At 40.6% G+C, this 25391-nt stretch overlaps 1 protein-coding gene across 2 annotated transcripts; it reads left to right on the top strand.

Annotated features, from left to right (window-relative positions):
* Positions 1–25391, top strand: syngr1a (synaptogyrin 1a). Of its 2 annotated transcripts, none has more exons than XM_048245562.1 (4): positions 1–457; positions 13752–13989; positions 19246–19391; positions 20284–21829. In XM_048245562.1, exons 1-4 carry the CDS (start codon positions 362–364, stop codon positions 20383–20385), a joined length of 582 nt encoding a protein of 193 aa, XP_048101519.1. In that variant the 5' UTR covers positions 1–361; the 3' UTR covers positions 20386–21829. The 2 variants fall into 2 exon arrangements, with proteins under 2 accessions (XP_048101519.1, XP_048101518.1); XM_048245561.1 differs by lacking the exon at positions 20284–21829 and adding an exon at positions 22450–25391 and having other exon boundaries at positions 4–457.

The raw sequence follows: 25391 nt of genomic DNA, 5'->3' as shown, positions 1-25391 counted from the left end.
CGTGCATTTGGTCGTAGGACTCAGGCGTGCGCGTCAAAAGCTTGACAGCATAATGCGCGTTCTCGTGCTCACAAGGATACGTGTTTACTTTCCTAACCACCTTTGAATTGGGAGAGGGGGACCAACAGGGAGAAATAGAAGAGAGAAAGGAAGTGGATATATCAGTGTAGAAGGACAACACTAACTGGTCGTGGGACAGAGGATTATCGGAGTTAGCTAGACTGGTAAAGGAAACTGTTCAACCTTCATCTTCGTTGCAGCGTTCGAAGTTGAAGTATCATCAAGGTCAGTTCTCCAAGGTCCGCTACGGAACTCGTCTTAAGAAACTAGGTGGCGTGGAGACCACAAACCGCCGGTGAGGATGGAGCAGGCGTACGGAGCAGGCAAGGCTGGCGGAGCATTTGACCCTTTGACGTTCTTTCAGCAGCCTCAAACAATTGTCCGACTAGTATGTTGGGTGAGTTTCCATTGCTTGTACATATCAGATACCTGATTACGGTGATAAAGTAACCAGTAATGAATCTGCACTCGGTCATATCCGATACAAACTACTTACTTCTGCACTAGTTGTGCGTCAGAAAGTCATGTAGTGGCATAATTTAATTATTTTTAGCATGGTTAGTGGCGCCCGGTCAACCAATGTTTTTTTTGTTATCTGTTGGTGTCTGCATTTAGGAGCAGGCTAATATCGAAAAATACGATTTTTGTAAATTAGATACAATAACACAATTTACCCTGTATTATAGCATCTATAAATCAAGCTGCCAAGTGACCGCTTTCATTTAACCCCGGACGCTTTTTCGCCCGGCATCTGATAGAAGGATTTATTTTATTCGTTGTTTGGGACGTTGCTGCTGTTTGGTTTGTTATCGTTTCTGAGAGTGGAAATAATCACTCACTTTTCTCTATTCTGTATTAGACAACGGCTGGGAATAGATAGAGTAGAGAAAAACGGAGATTAGGCTATCTATTTTTGGCACGCTCACGTGAGCCATTTGGTCGCGCCGCACCTTACTCTACCCAATCTGTGACCAGTAATCATGCACACAGTTGAGTAGCCTACGTCGCTCTGATCCGTGCACCTGTAATGTGGCAATATGTATGTACTTCTCTCTCCTTTCTCATCCTGTTGCTAACTGGTAAGGCGTTGTCCACTTGAGGGCTCGGGCTTAATTCAGCCAATGTAAGACCCGTTTTAGATTTAAAAGGTTAGTAAGGCCAAGACGTTACAGGAAGCCAGCATATCTCCGCGGTCCAACACAGAAGGCTTGGAAGAGCTTGTGCTGAATGACATACCTCTCAGCCCTATGTTGCTCTGTCCAGCAAGATAGGCGAGGTAGGTTCGGTGTCAAAGTTGATGTGTCCAATGGTACCCCATTATATTCTGCTCCAAGTAGAATGGCCACTACTCTCAACAAATTATGTCTTAAATAGAGCAAATGACCACAAAAAATAAGGGTAAGGCTATTTGCACCCCTGGTACAATTAGCAGTGAATGCTATTCGTACCCCGGTGCACACAGGAATGTGTCCTATTAGTACCCGTCTGGTACAAATATCAGTGTATGCTATTCGTACCCCGGTGCACACAGCAATGTGTCCTATTAGTATCCAGTCTGGTACAAATATCAATGTATGCTATTCGCACCCCGATGCACACAGGAATGTGTCCTATTAGTACCCTGTCTGGTACAAATATCAGTGTATGCTATTCGTACCCCGGTGCACACAGCAATGTGTTCTATTAGTACCTCGTCTGGTACAAATATCAGCAAGCAACATGTTTTTTGTTGTTGTTACATAACAGAGTGTGAATAGCTCAGCTGTGTAATAGACACTCTGAATAAGGTATGCTGTTTGCATCAATGTACAGTTAGAAGTGGATGCTATTCGTACCCTGGTGTTTATAGTACTGCATGCTATTTACACCCTGGTGCATGAACTAGCTAATTGTTGCAATGAAAACTTCCGTTTGAGAACCGATTTCTTGTTCAAATTGCGCTCCTTCTCTCCAGAGACGTTGGTACACATGCACACTCACTCTGCCAAAATGTATCACGCGGGAATCGAACACCGGTATCCCACGTACCAGCCCTTGCCTGTGACCACTGCACTATCTGCTATATTCTTTAAGAAGTTGAGGTTTGCAGGCAAACTTATAGTTTACAGGCCTGAACGTCATATTCACGAAATGTCTGTTAGCTAGCAACTAACGGTTGTATGTGTTCACTGAACAAAGATTATGAAAATAAAACACAACTTTTCCATCTCAAATTTGATTTGAACAGATATTAGTGCTGAAACCGTTCAGAATTCTTCACTTTCTGCTGACGAAAAAACGAATGTCGGCCATGTTTTTTGGGCACGCGAGCAACATGTTTTTGTTGTTATGTAACAGGGTGTGAATAGCCCAGTTGTGTGGCCAAGGCTATTCGTAACAGGGGTACGAATAGACAAACCAAAAAAAATAAACTTAAGTAACTGTCTCTTGATGTTCATGTTATATGCACACCAGAAATAGTGTTTAGCCATATGCCAATTTGTGCACTGGGCTGCTTTGCATTCTTAGAACATGTTCCACCTAATTACCCTCAGAGGAACCTCTAGATGGTTCTATCTGAAACCCTCTATTGATTGGCTTGTTCCCTTTGCAGAGGGAGGTGGCCCCCTTGATCTGGCTGCTGATTGGCTGATTGAGAGCTGCTGTGTTGGCATGACAACCATCTGAGTTCATCAGGAAGATAGAACATGCTCCTGAAGGGGGTGGGGGTGGGATCCTAGAACAGAAAGAGACAGAGAGGGATGCAGACAGAAAGCAGGCCTGAGCATCTTTCATCCCAGGGAGTGGTCACTACAGTTACGTTTTGTCCTTTCTCTTTATTCAGCTGATCTTGTGCATCTGGTATCACACGGCTCTATTGGTCTCTCTTTCACTTGCTCGATGGTGTTTTGAGCCCCCAACATCGTCTTCCAGGCAGTGCTGCCACCGTTGACTTAAAGGCACCTAATCCTTACCCTAACCCTAACCTTAGCCCATGCCTAACCATAGCGCCTTCCAGGCAGCGCTGACAATGTTGGGGGCTTAAAACATCAAGAAAACTTTCGTTTTAATGCTTTAATCGTGGTGATTGTGATTCCAGACAAGTACATTGTCCATATTAACATCACAGGCTTTCCTATAACTGAAAGTCTATGGAATCAAAACAACGCCATAAATATTTTGTACCTATGAAAAGATATTCACATGTGTAATAGCGTTTTGCAGCTGTATAAAAGAATTTGTGCTTGTGCACAGAAACTTTATACTTGTAGAAATATGTTGTGCATGTGCGGAAAAAAAATGGTCTTCAATGATACAGCACACATTTGCACATGTGTAGAACCGTTTTGTAGCTGTGGAATTAATTTGTCTGTGTGTAAAAAAAATCGGCCTACCTGCAGATATATTTTGTGCACATGTGAAAAACATTTGTCCACTTAGCTAGGATGCAATTCATGAAAATTGGGCACTTCTGGATAAGTTTTTGATTTTTGGCAGGGTGTTAGGTATAGGCCTAAGGTTTTTAAAAATCCATGGATACAAGTTGGGGTGGCCCCCCTAGTGGCAGTTATCCATAAAATCCAAAATGGCCCCCCTAAAAAAGAGAAAAGGTTATATCTCAGCTTCCTTTAGTCTTAAATTGTTGTATAATGTATTTTCTCTACTTTGTTTGATACAAGGAATCCAATTTTGATATGTTCTTCTTATTTTAAGTCCATTTCCATGTAGTATTATAGTCATATTTAGCTCCTAAACTGTCAATATCTCTGAAAAAGTCACATTAAAATACTCAGGTCCTTAGACCCATATTTTTACCTCCAAGGTATGCTTTTCTTTGTTGATTGGACAGGTCACTATCACTATAGTGTCAAAAATCACATGTTGTGACCAAAAGGACCATTATTGAGGCCTTAAATAAACACAACGTCAGAACTATGCCACAGTGAAAAGTTATATTAGGCTTTTCACCATGCTAAGGATTAATATTACATTTTAGTCAAATAACACAAAAACACAATTCATACTTAAACATCATGTATTTATTCAAAGATTTTTGGTTTCACTCTTCATCATTATTAGTACAGCCTCCCTCACACTTGCACAATGTGGTACAGCAAAGTCCAGCTCAGTGGCACTTACAGTTGCCCATAGAGGCAACCACACAGCCACAGTTGAGGAGGAGTGAGCATCCCTTGCTGGCATCTTCCAGATCTGTCCAATATGGCACCCAGACTTTGGTTCTGTCATTCCATTCCCAAGGAGCAGGGCATGCTTTCCATGCTGGAATAAGGCATGATGGGTTGGGGGGATTGAATTCAGGGACTTGAGGCCATGAGTGAAAAGAAGCTTCTGGGTTTCATTGACTGACTTGACACCGCAGTTCTTACTATAAATGAGTACAGTCCAGCATTTGAGAACTTGCATGTGCACTGATTCCAGTGTATGGCTGGTTGGGTGATCAGAATGAGGGCGTCGGTGACTTCTGGGTAAGCTGCCCACGCGTTCCATGCAGTTTTTTTGCCAATTCCATACATTGCTGATACGTCACATCATGTGAACGCATGGAAGAGGGGTAGTGCTTGGCATTGGGTCCCAGCATTGGCGAGGTCCCAGCATTTCTGAGATGTGGTGGATTGGAATATCTTCATATGCCTTCCCTGATCCAAATCCAATCCACAGCTCTGAGAGGCTTCACAACACCAATTTTGCTCCAGCGGTGAGATCACAACACATGATTGGCACGATGTCTTCACAACACACCACATTATTGGCTCAATGTATTCACAACACAGCACATGATTGGCTCAATGTATTCACATGTCAACATTTTGCCGCAGAAGGAGTGTGATTTGCGTAGACAACTGCCATATTGCTGTTACAAACTAAGCTCTTGCATTTCTATGGAGGATTTTTTGAGTGCTGTGTCTCCTCATTAGAAAGTCTATGGTTTAAGTATGAATTGGGTTTTTTTGTGTTATTTGACTAAAATATAATATTGATCCTTAACATGGTGAAAAGCCTAATATACTGTAACTTTTTACTGTGGCATAGTTTTGAATTTGTGTTTATTTAAGGCCTCAACAATGGTCCTTTTGGTCACAACATGTGATTTTTGACACTATAGTGATAATGACCTGTCCAATCAACAAAGAAAAGCATACCTTGGAGGTAAAATATGGGTCTAGGGACCTGAGTAATATTTCAATGTGACTTTTTCAGAGATATTTTCAGTTTAGGAGCTAAATATGACTATGATACTAGATTTAAATTGACTTAAAATAAGAAGAGCATTTCAAAATTGGATTCCTTGTATCAAACAAAGTAGAGAAAATACATTGTACAACAATTTAAGACTAAAGGAAGCTGAGATATTGTCAGCTGTTGTCTGTTGAGCTGTTGTCACTGATCAATGTGTGGTTTCCTCTGCCTTGGCTGGTATCACATAGAGACTGTGCCTTGCTGAATGCAGCCAAGTCCTTACACTTTCTGTTATCATGCCTTTCTCTCTCTCTCTCTCTCTCTCTCTCTCTCTCTCTCTTTTATTTTTCTAACTGTACACATTGTAGGTAGATGTACCATGAGAATTCTCAACTTAAGTTATCATGAGTGAGGGTAAGACAGTACGCCTACCACCACAACGTATTATCTGCCTGCGAAAAAGCCAGGAAGTGCTGACCCTGGTCAGAGTTGCATTCCTTTTCGCGTTGGGTAGTGTATTCCATTCATCATGATTATTCACCAGGCAGTTTCTACATTAATCCACATTAATAATGCTCATTGTAAAATTCAAAAATGAATTGTCATGTTTGTCATCCTTGGTTAAAATATAATGTATGTTGTTTGGACAAAGTGTCCAAAAAAATGCTAACCATTGTAAATATGAAATATAAACAAACGTGACTTTGCTGACTCCACCTTTAAGATACTATTTGCGTACATGCTGTATAATCACAGATGCTTGACTAATTATGATTTGATTTGACACAAGTTGTGTTGTTTTAGACATACATTTTCTACAGCCACCTAGAAGCCTCATTTTCCTGCCCTGTTACTATGCCCTTTCATTTAGATTAAATGAGTGAGAGGACAATGAGATGTTCCAGTCTTTAGTCGCCTTGTATGTTTTTACGAAACTGTGTAAAACACAAAGCACTGTGACTAGCATGCTAATATAACTATAAGTATATCTACTCTTTTGATCCTGTGAGGGAAATTTGGTCTCTGCATTTGTCCCAATCCGTGAATTAGTGAAACACACTCAGCACACAGTGAACACACAGTGAGGTGAAGCACACACTAATCCCGGCGCAGTGAGCTGCCTGCATCAACAGCGGCACTCGGGGAGCAGTAAGGGGTTAGGTGCCTTGCTCAAGGGCACTTCAGCCGTTCCTACTAGTCGGGGTTCGAAGCGGCAACCCTCCGGTTACAAGTCCGAAGCCCTAACCAGTAGGCCTCGACTTGTCTTAAGGTGGTGTCTTTAGGTGATATAGTTCCCAGTGTTATTGGTGTGGCAGCTTTTCTTGTCTTTTAATGGAGTGCTCTGTCCTGGAGCACAGAATTGCATGGTGAATAGCCTCCGCAGCTGGTGTGTTTATCTGTTTCTCACTTGACCATAGCCAGTACCATTATGATGAAAGGTAAATGATAAAAGTAGTTGGCAATAACTATGTCTCAGGATTAGTAAACTCTTGTATAGCGTCACTTTAAGGTGCAGCAACTTAGTTTTTGACTGGAAATATTCATGTTTTTAAATCCTCAAGATACTAATTTACCTTGACTGGATATACTGAGCTTTGTATGTAACAGTAAGCCCTGATATCAATTTTTACACATTTAGGTAGCATGCTAAAGGCTATCATATAACATCTGTGTTTTCACATGCATTTGTACTGTAGACTATAGATATTATAGTTTGAACACAGCCATTATATAAACCACCTAAAGAATGCAGATTGTGATGTGTGATTGTCTGATTATCCTCATGACATAATATTTGGTTGATGAATATAGCAATTGAATTCCTGGAATTCCAGGGGAACAGCTATAGGACTAAGGGTTAATACCATATTGTGTAGGAAGGGTTAAACCCTTTCTAAGGGTTGGCCTTTATATAGATTGTTGTATATAGAATGTTTACAGATGAAAAAGACTTATAAAAAAGATCTTTGCTGAGTTTACATTTTCCATTTACTTTATTCATCTGGCACTTTTATCCTGACTGACTCTCTGTACAAGTAGGATATTGTATATTTGTATTATTGCATGTTCAGCTTCCTAAGAATTGTTGGCTTCTTGCTCCACACTAATGGAGCTACATCAACAGCAGTTTACCATCACTTGCGATACCAAGGCTAAACCATTTGGAAGATATGGCTTTGGAATATACAATCATTGTTCATTCTTGCGATGATACAAAGATAGTTGTCAATTTCGGAAAAGATGTTCCGGTGAACAAAAGACTTCAACATAACTCTGGTGAAGACATTGAGCAACACCTAAACACAGGTTGGAGAGGTAGGGGGTATTGATTTCTGTCGGAGACCAAGGCAAGTGTGTCAGACTGAGCAACACACTCTTTTTGCTGACGCCAAGTCTTTTCTGAGACCATGCAGTCAATAGAGCATTTCAGAGCTTCGACCTGTCCTACTGGCTGTTGACAGAAGAACAAGATTTTAAAGCTGCACACAGTGTTAAACATCAATTTGTGTGGTCCAACAGTGTGCCAGTAGTTTGCAACTGTTAAGTACACAATACCCAAGATGCAGTCTATGATTAAAATCCAATACGCAATTCCAATACAGGTTATATTTAGATGTTTGGTCCTCATCACCCATCATCATAGCTGTCCTTTGAGTGTTTATGCTCAAAACAACAGTCCTGGTTCTGTGCGAATAGGGAACAAACAACATGGCTTGCTCGGAGCCATAGATTATTCCAGCCAATCAATGTTTAACTCTAGGACCATGGAAGAGAAAGGTGTCATTTAAGCAGCTGTGCAGCTTAAATATCAACAACATTTTTCCAGAATATAAAGACCAAAGCAGGTGTTGAAAAATAAATATGATTGTCAGTGAATATGAATGGTGTCCAGCATATTTTTCTCAGTCATTAAAGTTAACACAATGTGCGAATTCCCCTTTTTCATAAATGTTCAACTTTCTGGGTACCCATCTCTGTTATATAGTGCAATACCAGCACATGGACAATGTCAGAGATTCCATTCTCCTTACAATATGCCAGTATTGCATCAACATCATCATTTAAGGTAAAATAACCACATTGTGTTACCTGAAAGCTATTAAATAAACCACTGTTGGTGGTTTAAATCAGTATACGATTGATAGCATAGATAGTATGTCTCTCTCTCTCACACACACACACACACTCTCTCTCTCTCTCTCTCACTCTCTCTCCCTCTGTGTTTGTGTGTGTGTGTGTGTGTGTAACTGGCTGGAAATGTAGCTGCGCATGTACCAGCCATGAACACGTCAGTGCAGCTATGATCACTGTGGATGAAGGAGAGAGGGGGGGAGGGATGGAGGGAGAGGCGGAGGAATGGATAGAGGGAGAGTGGAGAGAGAGATGGAGGGAGAGGGCCTTTAGTCTTGTGACTCAGAGAATCTGACCCTCTCTCTCCTGCCCTTCTCACTCCCTCTCTCCTCTTGTGCTCTCCTGCTCTTTACTCGTTCCTTCTTAGTCCCTCATTCACCATTTTTTATCACCCTTTCTCCCCCTCTTCCTTTCTCTTCCCTTTCTGCTTTCTCATTTCCTTTAATAATTTTTAAATTTTTTAATGTAGTGTAGCTCTCTCTCACACGTCCTTTCCCCCTTACTCCAACTCTCTCTTTCTCTCTGTCTGTCTTTCTCACACTGTTTCTATCCCCCTCTCTCTCAATGAGCACAAGGTCAGAGAGATTAAAACAGAAGGGTTGTGGGGGAGGGGAGGAGAGGAGAAGTGGCAGTCAAGCTGCAGGAAGACAGAGAGAAATTGAGATGCAGGAGAACATGACAGTACCGCTTCAGTACCATGGCAATAATTTTTGTGTTCTGTTTTGTAAATCATGTAACCATAATTAGCTTAAAGTATATTAGAGTTGCACTGTACTGAAGTTCATATCTGCTATTAATACACAAGACTAGGTTGAGTAGACTAAAGTGGAATATACTGTATGCTGCCTCGTCCTTCACATAAGTTAACATTGTATGAGTCATTCTCATGATGATCTTTTATCATTTAATCTCAGTCAGTGGAGTAAGTCCTATAACTATGTGCTACTCGCCTTCTCAGCTGTCCACAGATGAGGCTCGGTGACTATTCAGGTGCTGTTGCCTCCTCTGGAGTGTAATGCGTAATGTTTGTCACATTGACCTAACTAAAAACAAACACATCCTAGTTAGAACCACTGTACAGCCAAGGGTTGGAAACTCAAAAATCCAAGCTCCTGAGTCATGCACTGATCACACACACACACACACATACACACACGCACACACAAAAACACACACACACACACACACGTACATTTGTGCACACATATGCATGAACTCACACAAGCACACGCCTACACACACACACACCGCCATCACTACCTAATTAAGTAATCTATAGCGTATAGATTCAACTACTCTCATTCACACCACCCCATTCCCTTTCTCATTAAATCTCTCTCACACACACTCTTTCTCTCTCTATAACATACACACACACACACACACACACACACACACACACACACACACATACAGACACAAGCGTGCACACACACACACACAAGTGCACATTCACGTAAATGCACTAAATCCCATCAGGCTGTAATGTGGAGCATGAAAGGCCTCCCTGCTGATGATCACAAGATCAGGACCCCACGTGGTAGCCTCCACAATACCCGCTTTCATGCTCCAGCGAGACGCAGGATCCTTGTGATCCAGACCGTTGGTGTTTTTGAGGGCATGTAGGGCAAACCGACCTGAGGTGTAGGTGCCACACATGCCGTGCCAACTCGGACACCACAGTGCCGCTGCCATCTTATGCTCCATCAAACACCATCAAAACACCCTTCATGATCATTCAAGGATAGATTGATTATTGTTATTATTATTATTATTAATAACAATAATAAGAAGAAGAAGAACAAGAAGAACATATTAAGCTAATTACTAGGCTAAATGGCTGTCTATTGTATGTGTATGTGTAGTCTGTGTGTTAGGGTGATCACAAGTGAGACTGAAAAACACTTCAAAAAGGTGAACTCAAAGGGGCAAAAAAAATCACCCCAAAATTTTGCTTCGGTATTTTACACTTAAAGCCCTGTTTTCAGATAGTTTATGATTAAATATAACGTTTAAGATTGAAATTTGGATATGCTGCTGTCCTGAGAATTTTCGATTTCTGTGGTAGCGCCCCCCCTCCTCCACAACGCTGCATAGGTGCACTGGAACAATCCTTCCTAAAACGCATTAAACTTTCATTTACAAAGACGTGAAACTCACCGAGTGGTCAGGGGTGTTCGCTGATATGCTCACACAAAAATTGCTGCAAAAGATGCTTTCCAACAGGTGTTTACCATGGGTTGTAAAACTGTGGAGCTATTTTTCCAAACGCCTCACAGAAGAAGCAGAAGATCGCTGTCTTGAAGTATTTTGCAACAGACAGCTAAAAATGAGGCGATTTTGTGCAGTTCCGAATTGCGGGAAAATTCGTAGCAAAAAAAGTTGTCACAGACTTACCACAGAAACTGAAAATTCTCAGGACAGCAGCATAAATATTTGTGTAGACTACAAAGTTCCTACTGAGTCACTCTTACAATCGGTGTGACCCACAGCTGAGCTCTCAGGAATATCAGCTATTGGTAGCTGACCTGTAGTACCTTGTGCTAATAATATAGGACACTGAAACTTAGAGCTGCTGAAATCTGTTGACATGTACAGTAACTGAAGTTCCTAACACAGTTATTCAATTGTCCTGTGTGGATCTTGTAAAGTTACAATGGATTAATGGCATGAGACATCACATGATCCATGTTAAGTTACAATGGGTTAATGTCAAGAGACAGCAGATGATATTGGAATGTTTTTAGGAAATGTACCCACAGTTACACACAAACACACACACACACACACACACACACACACACACACACTTATAACAAAGTAATATAGTGGTCATATACAGCATTATGCACAAAAAACACCACTCAGACATACCAGTTCATGAAAGTACTGTCATTATCTCTCACTAACATTTACCATATTTAGCTAATTACATTGACTTAAAATCCTTAAAATCCTACATAGCGGAATAACACAACAACAGAGGTAAATTGGTAATTGTAGTTATAACTATTGACCTATATATATATATTCTTTGTTCTTCACGGGGTGTTGACATGATATCAGAGGCAAGCCAACTCTCAGTCACCCAGATTCACTAAAACTAAGCCTTCTTATTGGCCGTTCACCAGAGAAAAGATGTTTTGACAGTTTTTTCCAAGTGGCTCTGGACCCAGGCCAGATACTTTGTTATGTAGATGGTGCACTGATCGTGGCAGCTTTTTCCACTGTAACCCCTCTACTCCATGTGTTTAGGTCAGTGATGGAAGAGGCACTGACAAATTGCTCTTGGACACACAAGGCCATAAGGAATAGTTATGGTTCTATTATTGTAAGTTCTCCTCTTACAGTTCAACTATATACAGTGCAGTCATGACAGTAGCGGAAAAAAACCCACTAACTCTGCCATCACAAACAGGAGTAGTTGATTGAGGATGATATTGGTGTAAATTATAAAATGTTAATGGGTCCATGGGCTTATTAACTAAACAGTCCTATAGATTAAAACATATGCAATTAACACATTCAATATGGAACTGTGAGACCACACCAGTGTCTAGAAGGGAGGTAGTGTACTAGTACTTGATTTGTCTCTTTAATTTTGTCTGTCGAGAGGTGATCTGAGTCTGTGTAATATTTTTACTGTACATGTCTGCTCTGTTCACCATGCTTGGCAGTACAGGTGGTATCAGTTAGGTGACAGGTCCCCTGTATAATTAGTTGTATTGCTCTTACAAATAACTGTAGCTTTGTTGTCAGGTTATTACAGTGCATGAAAATCTTCTTCTTCTTCTTCTTCTTCTTCTTCTTCTTCTTCTTCTTCTTCTTCCCACCAAATTTCTGCATCTAATTCAGCTTTAACCGTTTAACGTAGAAACTTCGTTCAAACTTTGTAACGTAGGTCTTGAAAAGGACACGCGGGGAATGTATTTTTCACTTTTGTAAACTTTATACTTTTTGAGATATTAATAAAAAACAAGCCTTTTTCCCCCATAGACTTAACATGGGCTGACTAACTAGGCCAACTCTCTCTGTGTCTCTCCATTCTACAAGGATATAAGGCATATTCCATCCAACTTTCTATCCATTCATCCTCTTCAAACCATTCACTCATCCACCCATTAAACTATCCACCAACATCCATTAAACAATCTGCCTATCAACATCCATTCAACTTTCTGTCTATCAACATCCATTACACTATCTAAATTTAACTTTTAAACTATATACTCTGTCTCAGGCTTTAAGCATACAATCTGGCTCTCTTAAGACTACAGATTCTGTTCTTATTTCCTCTGCCCACAACTGTTTCAAAATAAATGTCCTCACTACAATAATTCACTATTAAATAATTTAACTACTCAACTATTTAACTGTTTAGACATTTCAACTGTCAGTTGTTATCAACTATGACTCCTGCCAACTGTTTCCAAATAAAAGTTTGTTTTGCATTTTATGTTAATATACAGTATGTTTATATTTTCATGCACTGGTAATTTCCTCGAAATTACATTTTCTAGTTGATAATAACTGTGTTACATTGGTCAGTGTTATTTCTACATTACAAGCCTGACTTTCATTGTGATGAGAGGGTTCTGAGGGGATTGTGTCAACTGAAGATTGTTCACAGCCTCCCCCACACACACACACACACACACACACACACACGCTAAGTGGCAGCTGCTGAGGCCAGATGTCAGGAGGGCAGTTTTTGCCAGGAAAGCCCACACACACTGTGTGATATCATCAGATTGGCACGGGGATAATATGTGTACACATGCACAACCATACACGACATACACACCCATTAACACAAGTTATATATAGATTGTCCCCCCATTGTACACAAACATGATAAACACTGTCAGTCAAATTACATTATGAGCTTACATCATTGCAAAAGGGGTTCTCCAATGTTTTCTCAGTTAGCCTTTTAAAATGATATCAGATTAGTAAACAGAATGTGCCTTTGCTACATTGGATGAATGGTTGCTAATAATGGGCAATGTAGATATTGCATTAAAGATCAGCCTTTTCTTTCTACAACAGTCGAGAAGCCTTTTGCAATTATGTAAGCACATAATGTAATCTGAAAACTGCTGCCCTGATTAAAAAACAATGCAAATAATCTCTGGTATAATAATCGCTGGTATTCTGTCTATATGGAGTGGAATGGAAATGTCTAAGTGTCTCCAAACTTTTGACTGATAGAGTACATAACAAGTACGAATATAATCATACTCATCAAATCATAACCAAGTAAGAACATAACAAGTACAAATTCCCACTCTCTCTTTCTCTGTTGTTTCTTTTTCTTTTTTTCTCCCAATCTATTCTCTCTCTTTCTCTTCATCTTCCCTTTTGTCTTCAACTCTCCACAGCTTTTCTCCGTAGTCATTTTTGGCTGTATTGCTAATGAGGGCTACGTCAACCGACCGGACGAGATTGAAGAATACTGCATCTTCAACCGCAACCAGAATGCCTGTAACTATGGTGTTGGCATGGGAACGTTGACGTTCCTCTGCAGCGCCGGTTTCCTGGCGCTGGACATCTACTTCCCCCAGATCAGCAGTGTCAAGGACCGCAAGAAGGCCGTCCTGGCAGACATCGGTGTCTCAGGTGAGTAGGAAACACTTTTGGATTCCTTGTCACTGCACTTGTTCGATGACAGACCATTGTATTGAGAAAAGAGTATCTGTATTATGTTGATATCCTCATTGTGATTATTTTTAACCACCTGAAAGGGGTCTGTGTACAGGTCCTTTGGTATCATCTGACTATCACTGTGCAGTTTTTAGGTAGCACTGCTTCAAATATCAAGAACTGAACAATTTCAGGTGGACTGGTTTAGTAATTCACTTAACAATGTACCTAACATTTAGCCTGGAAAATCCAGACCCTGGTTATCTACAAAGATTGGATAACACTACGACCAATGTTTAGCTGTTTAGCTCCGCCTATATCAGATACACCGATGTGATTAGTTCACCGCGATGCAAGGGGCAAAAGTAATGTGCATCATTACACATTGCCAGAGTCTCTTGCAGACACAATTCAAATTGTGCTCTCGCGAGAACTCTGGATTTCCATGGTACCTAACATTACCTATTGCCACATGTATTGAAAGTTCCCAGCAGTTGTCTCAGGAAGTGTAGAGCCATGATAAAAGCAGAGTGCACTTGATACTAAAAAAACATGACGAGTGATTTATATTATTTACTTCAAACACGCCGTCCCTCTTTGATAATTATTCTGTAATCCAGTAGGTGTTCATTTCTTTGTTGAGGAGTCCTTACTCTTTAAGAGTGCAGCTTACCTTCCCATAGGCTTCTAGTGAAGCCATCTGTGATGCCCTTCCGCCTGTGGCTGGGGGTGGGCAGACATCCAGAGAATAGCTTAAGTGTAGTCTGGATCAATAAACCACTACTCTACAGCGTTTGACCAAGTGTGTTCACTCAAATGTGTTTTTAATTTAGCTCTTAACTCATTGAGTGCCAAAAACATAATATTACGTTTTTAGCTCTTTTTTTTTAATTACGAAACTAGACACTCTAACACACCTTATACAGTATGTGATTTTGAGAACTCTGTGATGAATGGAAATTAAATATATGACGATCGAAAACTCAAGATCTGAACATTTTATCTGGATGTTTGATCTTAACTCGGCTTTTGATGGTTGCCGCTTTCACATGCCAGAGTTCTGTTTTCCCAAGGCGCCTGCCTGTATATGTAAACCAGACGTGAACGGTAATGTGTTTCTTTTTAATAAACTGCCTGTACACTTACAAAGTTCTCAATGCTTTACATGTAGAAACCCTCATTATGCTACTGTGTAAGTGTGGTGCTATTTTGAGCCTTGTTAGTGGTATAGAAATGGCGATTTATTTTTGCTGTACGTGTGCCCCGAAAGCTAGCGTTAAATGCTAATTAGCAGTTTGCAATAAAACTGGTCACATTCGACTAGCATGAAAATAAATCCCAGCGAACGGTCGAACTCGGTACACATGTGTTATTAAGCCCTAGGTTCATTTTGCGCCGGAATTGTCCTTTAATTTCATTTACATTATTAAAAGGCTGGTTTATATCAGTGCAAATAAGACAGTGCTGGAAGTATAATTTTTAATTGGCTATAGATTAAATTAGATTAGATTCAACTTTATTGTCATTGTGCAGAGTACAAGTATACAGAGAGAACGAAATACTGTTTGCGTTTAACCAGAAGTGCAAAAAAGCAGAAACATGCAATATGCTGGTTGGTTGGTTGTTCAGTAGGGTGACAGCATCAGGGAGGAAGCTTCCTCTGAACCTGCTGGTTCGGGTGCGGAGAGACCTGTAAAGCCTCCCAGAGGGGAGTGGAGTGAACAGTCTGTGGTTGGGGTGAGAACAGTCTTTGATGGAGTGAGGAACCGATGATGCATTGGGCAAAGGCAGAGCAGTTGCCATACCATACTGTAACAAAGTTGGGGAGGATGCTCTCGATTGTACTAGAAGTTCAGTTCAATTTGCAATAGGAATGCAAAATGTAATGGCCTAGGGGTTCCTTAGCTTGAACTAGATGTACCGCAGAGCGGTACAAAATATGACCGCTGCCCAGTCCAGCACATTATTTCCAGAAAAATAAGTCACGCTTGTCAAATTGTGTTCATTTCCTACTTTGTTCCTTTTTTGTGTGTTTGTAATTGAGTGTCTGCAGAGTGTGGTTGTTTTTGTATATGGGTTTTGTGTGTGGTTTTTTTGTGTGAGTGTGTGTGTGTGTTTTTGTGTATGTAGGTGTGTTTGTATGTGTGGGTGCATGTGTGTGTGTTTGTATGTGTGTTTATGTGTTTGTGTGCGTGTTTGTGCGTGTCGTGTGTTTAACATTCATGCAAAGGAAAACATCTCCTGCAGAACAGTGTCCCTGTCACTGCAATAGAACATTGGGATTGATATTTGTTTGGTGGCTTTTGGCCACAGGGAAGAGTGCCACCTACTGGCCAGCCACCAACACCGCTTCCAGCAGGAACCTACTCTTCCAAGGAGGTTTCTTATCCAAGTACTAACTAAGCCTAGCCTGGGTGCCATTCCGAACTTAGTCCCGCCCACATTTGAGGTCGGGAAGTTCAGTCTGGCATTGCTCCATTGTGGAGGAAGTATGCTCGCCCTAAATCGGGCGGACCAATCAAATCGGGCTTTACGATGATGGACAGGTGAGCAACAGTGCCTGTCTATCACATCATCTGAGCACGCTTAGATTAGGCTTACTGTATGTTTGAAACAAAAACGCTGTGGCTAGAAGGATACATGGCTTTTAAGACCCCATATGGAAAATGCATATTATTTAATGAGGTTTTATCACTGAAAACGATTATTTCTGAAAACTTTGGCCAAAGTTGAGATGTGGGAAAACTCGTGGTTTCACTTTCATCAAGGGAAAACAGCACTGTTGCATTGCAACATGTTCCCTCGTTCGTTTGAAATCTCTGATTGACCACCTGTTTGAGGGATTTGCGACAGCCTTTCCCAGCTGTTTAACATCTTTGTAGCATATCAGTGTTCAACAGAATTATTTTAAAAAACGGAGGGGATATAGGCGATCAGTTTTTTCCTAATAGCCTACCCTACTACGTAGGCTATCTCTTAGATTTCGCTAATGAGTGTTGTAGCCTAGGCTAGGAGTTATTGATGGCACTAACTTTTACAAAAGACCAGAAAACAACGTTAAGGCATTTGTGGAGAAGAAGGATGGTTCGTGTGTTTTCTTCCTACACCTCACGGTAAGCTATTTTGTTGCTCTGATTGGTTAGGTCTATCCAATTGGTTGAAACACGCCCCATAATTGCGTCCCAATGGAGCAGTATCAGACTCATATTCTGACTAGAATTGAGTATGACTATGTCAGGCTAAACTAAACCTGCTTAGCTTCAGTAATTCAGCAAAGTTAGGGTATCTGCTGGTCTGGCTGCAGGCTAAAAACAAAAGGTGAAAGGCATATAGGATTCTAACTGTCTCACTGAATTGCATTATGCACACTCAATTCTTACTGGTATCTGCTAGACAACAAGTACCAAAACATGATTAGTTCATAGATTTCACATGTAAAATACATTGTATACAACCCCACCCCCATCTTGCCTGTTCATAATTCTGAGAAATTCTTGAATTGTGTGCATGTGTGCGTGTAGGTGTTTATGTTTGTGTGTGTGTGTGTTGTGTGTGCGTGCGTGTGTGTGTGCATGTGCTTGTGGGTGTGCCTGTGTGTGTGCCTGTTTGTGTGCATGTGCATGCATGCGTACATATGTCTACTGTGTGTGTATGTGTCATACGTATGATTACTGTGAATGTATGTGTGTGTGTGTGAATATCTGGTTATGCTCATGTGTGCATACGGAATGGGTTTACATGACCCCTGGAGGCAAACTGACGCAAACATTTGGTCATCCTAGGCCCTACGGTTCTCAAGATATTCACAGAAAACTCTGTTGGTGTACAGTCACTAAATGTACACATAAATTAATTTATTGTATGGCCCCCCAAAAACGAAAGTCCATGAAACTTGGCGTGCATTCGGAGGGTGTCATAATGATACTTCACTTTCAATTTTGTGCAGTTTTGACCATGTCATATTGTGATTACAACACCTAATTTTTTGCTTTTTAATTTTTAACTAGGTGGCACTATACATGAAATAAGTGGTAATGGGATGGGTTGACATGGCCCCTTAAGACCAACATACAAAAAAGGTGGTCCTCCTAGGCCCTACGGTTCTCGAGATATTCACAGAAAACTGTGTCCGGCCACCTACAGGCCAGCTGGTGTACAGTAACATAAATTAATTTATTGTATGGCCCCCCATGAACAGAATTCCACGAAACTTGGCATGCATTCAGAGGGTGTCATAATGATCCTACACTTCCAATTTCGTGCAGTTTTGACCATGTTAGGTCACAGATACCTGCGATTACAACACCTCATTTTTACTTTTTTGTTTTTAACTAGGTGGCGCTATACATGAAATGAGTGGTTATGGAATGGGTTGACATGGCCCCTTAAGAAAACTGTATGCCCTACCCTCCTTTCAGGGGGTCCAGTTCAGCGGGGGGGCTACAGATCAAAACGTGGGGCTACATGCCCACCAAGTTTCGTGTACCCCGGTCTTTCAGTGTCACGGGAATCCTTGACGGAAAATTGTCCATGCGAAAAAGAAAAAAAAAAATCTGACTAAACACAAAGAGACACACTTTTACACAAAGAGTAAATCATTGTGTCTTTGAGAGTGTCTATAGTGCATTTGTGATTAATGTGGTTCAATACACTGTGTAATAAACTGGTGTAATTTTAGACTCAATAATATAAAGTGGACCAAGGAATATGATTTTGTTAAAATCCTGTGCTGTTGATGCACTTCCGGTGGGATTAGCAACAGTCAGATTTCTTACAGACAGGGCAGGGCAGAATAGGCCTTTCCTGTTGTTTTTTTATTGATACGGTGAAGGGATTATGAACAGATCTACAGTACCACAAGTATCCATTTCACAGTCAACTGCGCCCCCTGGAGGTTAACATCACCTACTGAAAAGCACTTAAATCTGCATACAAGAGGGATTTGGATGGGCTGCTTGAGAGTTATCAAGAGCATGCAGTATCACACATATGATTTTAAAAGGGAGATTTCAGCTTGTTGGTTTGATCAGTTAAGTGGCATTTCTCTCTCTCTACCTCTCTGTCTGTCTCTCTCTCTCTCTCTCTCTCTCTTTCTCTAGCTATGACTTTTCATGTACTGATAGCTATAAATTATTTGCAATTTGAAAATTGTGTTTTCACATCAGTGTTTCAAGGAGTGTACATTAAATGGCAAATCTCTCTCTCTCTCTCTTTTCCCTCTCCTTCCCTTAGCATTCTGGTCCTTTATGTGGTTCGTTGGTTTCTGTTTACTGGCCAACCAGTGGCAGATGTCTAAGGAGGAGGACAACCCACTGAAGGAGGGGGCAGATGCGGCTCGGGCCTCCATCACCTTTGCCTTCTTCTCCATCTTCACCTGGGTTTGTACAGCCTCCTCCTTACTCAAATTACACCCTAAAAATTCAATTAAATTTCTTTCAATGTCGTTCATTTACAAAGCACCATTTACAATTAGACAATGCCCCAAAGCACTTCAAAGAGTTTAAGTCGTATTCAAGTTCAGTTTATTATTTGTAGGTGTGAGAAAAAACACACATTGGAATGCATAATAGACAGGTGCTAAACATTTGGTTAAGAAAGAACAAAGCCCAATAGATAGAGGTGGGATTAGAGATTATAATATTTTAGAGATTATAATAATATGGGTCTTGTTAAGGCCCCATGTATGCCTCACTCCTGTATTGAGTCTGTATGTGTGTCTGATATTTTTGTCAACTCAATTCCTGCCTGTGTTTGCTATTGAGTCTCTGTCTCTCAACCTTCGAGACTCATCTTGAGAGTTTTGCACTCACTGTCACCTGTGCTTCTATTAATCTCACGTTTCTCAATATAATGTATGACTCAATTATTTAGGTTTATTAATTTAATTTATCATCTCCAAGCACAAATGACTGCCCTATCTTTTTTCTTCCTAATCTGCATCACGAAGGAGGCCCAACAATTGCTCAACAATTTGCTTCTTTTTCTTTTGTTTTTATTTGCTTTCTGTGATTCCTGATTTCCTCCTCATCTAAAAGGAATATTCTTTAACTCTTTGCTGTGCCACAGCCAACATATTTAACCCATTTCTTCCATTCTGTGATTGGCTGCTGTTGCCTCTTCAGGGTCCTCGATCTGAACGCTGTCTGCATTAAACCTTAGTTCCCCTCTTATTATAGTTGCATTAGAGGTTGATGGAGTGCTCAGGTGGATCGCTGTATCTGTGGAAAAGCTTTGATTGACACTAGCGTTGGCAAATCTGTTTCTCTGCAGGGGGCACTATCACTGCTGGGCCTGGAGAGGCTCAAAAGAGTGTCGTTTGAAGAGGAGTACAACAAACTGTTCACCCCAAACACCTCTTCACCTCTCGTCTAGCATAGGCATAGTCTCACCACAAATACACACATACAGGTGCACACAGACATAAACACAGACACACATACTCACATGCACACATACACACAGACACAGATGCACACACTCAGGCACGCACACACACACACACACACACACACACACACACACACACACACACACACACACACACACACACTTATAACAAAATCTGCACACAGTAGTGGTCATATACAGCATTATGCACAAAAAACTCCACACTCAGACATACCAGTTCATGAAAGCACTGTCATTATCTCTCACTCACAGTCTGTATGAAACTATGGTAACAAGACTATTTGACCTCTCATTGGTTAATGAGAGCTAGGCACTTGATTTCATTGGACAGGATTGCATTGTTAAACAAATATTGACAGGTTATGTGTAGAGCAAAGAACCAGTTACACTATGTTTACTCCTCTTTTGCATACAGTAACAGGTAACCTGTTTATAAACTACTGTGAATGGTTCAAATATCAATTTACTGGGGTTATTAAAAGGTATCCTTTTGTTTTATGTTGAAAAGTTAATTAGATGACTTTTTGATGTGCGTCATGGATAAATCTACCTATTTTTGCATTTCTTAAGCACCTGAGCACATTGTGTATCCATGGACTGAATGCATGAACTAGGATTTAAAATCCTTTTAGCACACAATTTACAGTAGACTGCCAGATAATCTAAAACAATTTATGGTCACCTTGAAAATTGTCAGTTCTGTTTCTCTAAAACCATAACATCGAGATATACCTCTATGAACTGCTGTGTTGTAACTGTTATGCATAAGACTTTGCCGTGAGTCATCAACTCAGTGCTGGTGATGAGGCAGAGATGGTTGCTTTACAGGTCTTGTGTGACATTGTTTGCCTCTCGTCTGTGACCCCAGACAACATGTCAGTGTGTTTGTTGGAAACACCTGAATCGGATCCTGCCATGAACCAGTGCATGTGCCACAGTGTTGCTCTGTGTTCTCCCTATGTGGACAGCAAACACTGATCTTTAAGAACTCCACCAAGTCTGCTCTGAAGAAAGGGAGGATCTTAAGTTCAGTGTTCTCACCGTAACAGAGAATCCATGAGCATGCCCTCAGAGTGTAGCACTAGCTGCCTTCTCCTTTAACTTGTTATTCCTGTGGTCTTGTATAGAATTCAGTCTTCAGCTCCATCTGAAGTGCCTAGTTATGAGCTTGTGTGTATGGTTATACATCTACACTGAAACTCCATAACAATTCCCAATTTTATAAATTACTTTGTTGGCTTTGAATCATGTCAAATTGTGCTTGACATTTTGCACAATTAGCCATGTCTGTGTAAGTTATGTGTGTGTGAGTGTGTTAGTGTTTTTCCTGGTATCTGTTTGGAAGTTTATACTGATAAATCATTCATATTTGCTGTATGTGTATTAAACAACCCAAACATTTTTACTACTATGTCTAATTAGTCGTATTTTAATTCTGAGTTCTATGTCCATTTTTGAGTGTGTATGTGTTTGTGTGTGTGTAGGCTATCTGCAATGTCTGCATTAATTTGTCTTGACACCTCCGACTTAAAGCGGACTAACAGCCTGTAATCCTCTGCACTAATCAAAACTAATTTATCTCACTCTTTCTGCTTCTGTCTTGTTATCTTTCCCTCACTCTTCCCATTCCAATCCCTCCCTATCACCTTCGCCCTGCCACTGATTCATTGCACCACTTTATCGCTGGTTTCCTTTACAAATTCTCTTCATTTAAAATGATTCTATGCCCTTTCACTCTACTCCATTGCAACCTATTGCTATCAAATCCTTGCTATCCCATGTCCGCTCCTTTCCTCTTTTCTCTTCTCTTCTCCTCTGGTCTGCTCTCCTCTCCTCCCCATCCTTCATCATACATCCCTCCTTTCCTCTTTTCTCTTCTCTTCTCCTCTGGTCTGCTCTCCTCTCCTCCCCATCCTTCATCATACATCCCTCCTTTCCTCTTTTCTCTTCTCTTCTCCTCTGGTCTGCTCTCCTCTCCTCCCCATCCTTCATCATGCATCCCTCCTGCCTCTTCTTCCCGGTCTGAAGGCTATTCAGGCATTCCTGGCTTTCATGAAGTACAAACAGGGGGCCGACTCGTCTCTCTTCAACCAGGAATACGCCGACCCCAGTCAGGATCCAAACGCAGCACCCCCTGCTGGCACGGAGTACACCGGCTACACTGCTGACATGGAGGCCCCGGCCAACACGGATGCGGGCTACGATGGCTCCGGTGGCTACCAGAGCCAAGACTACTGAGTGCAGTTGTGTTATGTTGTGTCTAGGCTGGCATGATGCCGTCTGTATTATTGTATATCACTCAGTGTGGATGAGTTGGGGACCTCTGGGCTAGGTTATCAGGGACTTTGTTGTGGCTGTGTTGCGATGGTAGCTGTTGGGTGGGCTTGAGTTGTGTTGTCTCAGAGTGGCAGTTAGCTACTGGGTGTGGGGATCTGGGTCATCTTTGGGGATCTGGGTATGAATATAATGTCAGGGCTTTAGGTGGTGTTTGGGATCTTTGTGGTGAATGAGATCAAATGGGCTGGTCATGTTACTAAATTTGGATTAAGGGCCTTTTACATTTGTGGGAGGGTTGGAGACTTACGTGTTTCAGGAGTTTATCTGTATGTTGATGACATTGGTCAGGAGTGATTTGGCGAGTAGGCCTTGTGTTTTTCTGTACCAGCTTGCCTTCGACTTCAGGGGTGAAGGGGATAATGTTACAGTGTGCTGCTCACCTTTTTAAAGAAACTTCAGTGAGCAGTTTCAAAGGGAGAAGAATCACAGCCAAGATTCTTCATGAGATGTTACACACAAACACACTCTTGTGAGAATGCTTCATTTTTACCCTAAGATACATGACCTTTGGTGTTTGTGTGCAGTAAAATGAATTACTGATCGCCTGACTCTGTGTTTAACTGGTTTGTAACCAGGCCAGTTGAGTGCTACAGAGGACCACAGTGTCTTGGGTCTCCTAATAAAGAACCATAGAAATGTGTGGATTTCCTACTTATTCACTAATGGCTTCTTATAATCTACTGAGTCTATAGCCAGTTACAGCTTTCAGACCTGCCAGAGCATCAGATGATTAACCATTTGCCCTCAAGCAAAAGACACTTATCTCATAAGCATTTTCAACTCTCTTCTACAGTGGTTATTTTGCATGTCCCTCACACCTTACAAAGGCTCCCTATACAAACATGAAATGCTCCACCTTGATTACTGGGATATGCTACTGTACGGGAAATCTTTCTTGGTTTTCAGAACACTTGGGAACTCTCAAGGCCTGTCAAGAGAGCACCCAAATAATTTTCACATTTCAGGAGCCTATAAAGGTCTGGAGAAGGTATTAAATATCTAAGTATGGCGTCCTTCTCTAAAATGGTCTAAATAATCTTTTTTTTTTGTCACAGCTCACACTGGCCAAATTTGACACAATAAACTTTACAGTATACAGCCTATATTTCAGTGTCAGATATACAGCCATGAAAAGTAGCCTAACCCATTGTTGTATTTTGGCAAAACAGTTGCACCACTCAGAGAGGTTTGACAAACTTGTTCAAAACATGCCTTTGCTCTGTCCACTCACTCTGTCAAGCTAGAGTCACCTACTGTAGATAACAAGAGCCATATTTTAGATCAGAAGAGGAACAATGTTTCGATTGTAATGAGAGATTTAAGGCACAGCAATGCTAGAATTCTGTTTAACCCAGTATTTAAAAAACCCTTTTGCAACATTCCATCACCAAAACCAATGAAGCATCCCCATTATATTCATATTCTTGACAAAGGCCTCTTGTAGCATCACAGTAATACTTGTATACCAGCAAATTATCTCCAGCCAACCCTTGTGAATGCTTTTCTCCCTGTATTTCTGTAAAATGGATATCACAATGCATTTTATTTTTTTAAAGCACTTGTGTATAGGCCTAAGTGCAAAAATATATAAAGTATACTCAATGTTTTTTTTTTTTTTTTTTTTGTCATTCAAAAATGTCTATATATTTTAAATATATAAATATACAAACATATAGTGTAAATGCACCACATTATTTTGCAGCAGATATGTAACTATATCTAACTATATCAGAAAGTGAATTTTTAAAAATGAAGATCATTTACATGTAAATGTATATAAATAAATGTATTTGTCATGTCTTGATGTCATGGGCACTGATGTCACTACGCCGCTCCATCCGGCATCTTTTGTCTTGTTATGTCTCTTGTTTGTGGAGCGCTTTGGGTTGCACTCTGTGCATGTTTAAATGCGCTTTAACAATAAAACTGACTTGACTTGACTTGACATGTAAAATAAATGAACCCATTGTGAATTTAACCCATTGATGGGATAGTGTGTGTCTCAATGTTGCTATGTATTTTAAGTGTAATAGTGTTTAAAACAAATTATCGCATAATGCAATTGGCCAAGGCATGGATCTGGCCATGATAGAGCAAAAGTCCACAGGATTTGAGCTTAATCAGAGTGAAATCTATTCCTTTGTCAGCTGTGTTTTCCAGCTGTGTGTACAATGTGTTGTGTTTTCTGGAATGGAAAACCTTTTGTTGTCTTCACTGGCTTTATTGTTTTTTAAAGAATACTTTGGAGCAGGAAAAAAGAAGAGTAGTGATTAGACTCTTTAGTGTTCAGACTGTGTGATACTTGTGTGCAACTGGAGTTGGGAAAATACTTGTCAATACTTTCGATGTGATGAATGTTGATTAAATTAATCAGTTAAACCACTTAAGGAAAAATGTATTTATTCATTTCTTGTATGTTGCTTGATAGATGTAGATAGATGTATCTGGATTGTACTGGAGGGTCAATAAATGAGCTTAGTATGTTTCACCTAGTCGCATATCTGTTCTCATTTTGGTGTTTACTCAGAACTACAGTAGGATGAAACTCATATTGTCAGTTACCAAAATATAGCATTCATATCTTCATATTCCTCAATAAATAGCATACATATCTTTGTATTCCTCAATAATAA

The sequence above is a fragment of the Alosa alosa genome, chromosome 6, assembly GCF_017589495.1.
Source record: "Alosa alosa isolate M-15738 ecotype Scorff River chromosome 6, AALO_Geno_1.1, whole genome shotgun sequence".
Lineage (NCBI taxonomy): Eukaryota > Metazoa > Chordata > Actinopteri > Clupeiformes > Clupeidae > Alosa > Alosa alosa.
The sequence above is the reverse complement of the archived record's forward strand: the minus strand, read 5'-3'. Positions and strand labels throughout refer to the sequence as shown.

Excerpts from the sequence above, each read along its gene's own strand:
- syngr1a (XM_048245561.1), top strand. The coding sequence starts at position 362 with ATGGAGCAGGCGTACGGAGCAGGCAAGGCTGGCGGAGCATTTGACCCT. Across the intron at positions 13,990-19,245 it reads GGCAGACATCGGTGTCTCAG|CATTCTGGTCCTTTATGTGG; the intron begins GTGAGTAGGAAA and ends TCCTTCCCTTAG. Across the intron at positions 19,392-22,449 it reads TCTTCTCCATCTTCACCTGG|GCTATTCAGGCATTCCTGGC; the intron begins GTTTGTACAGCC and ends CCCGGTCTGAAG.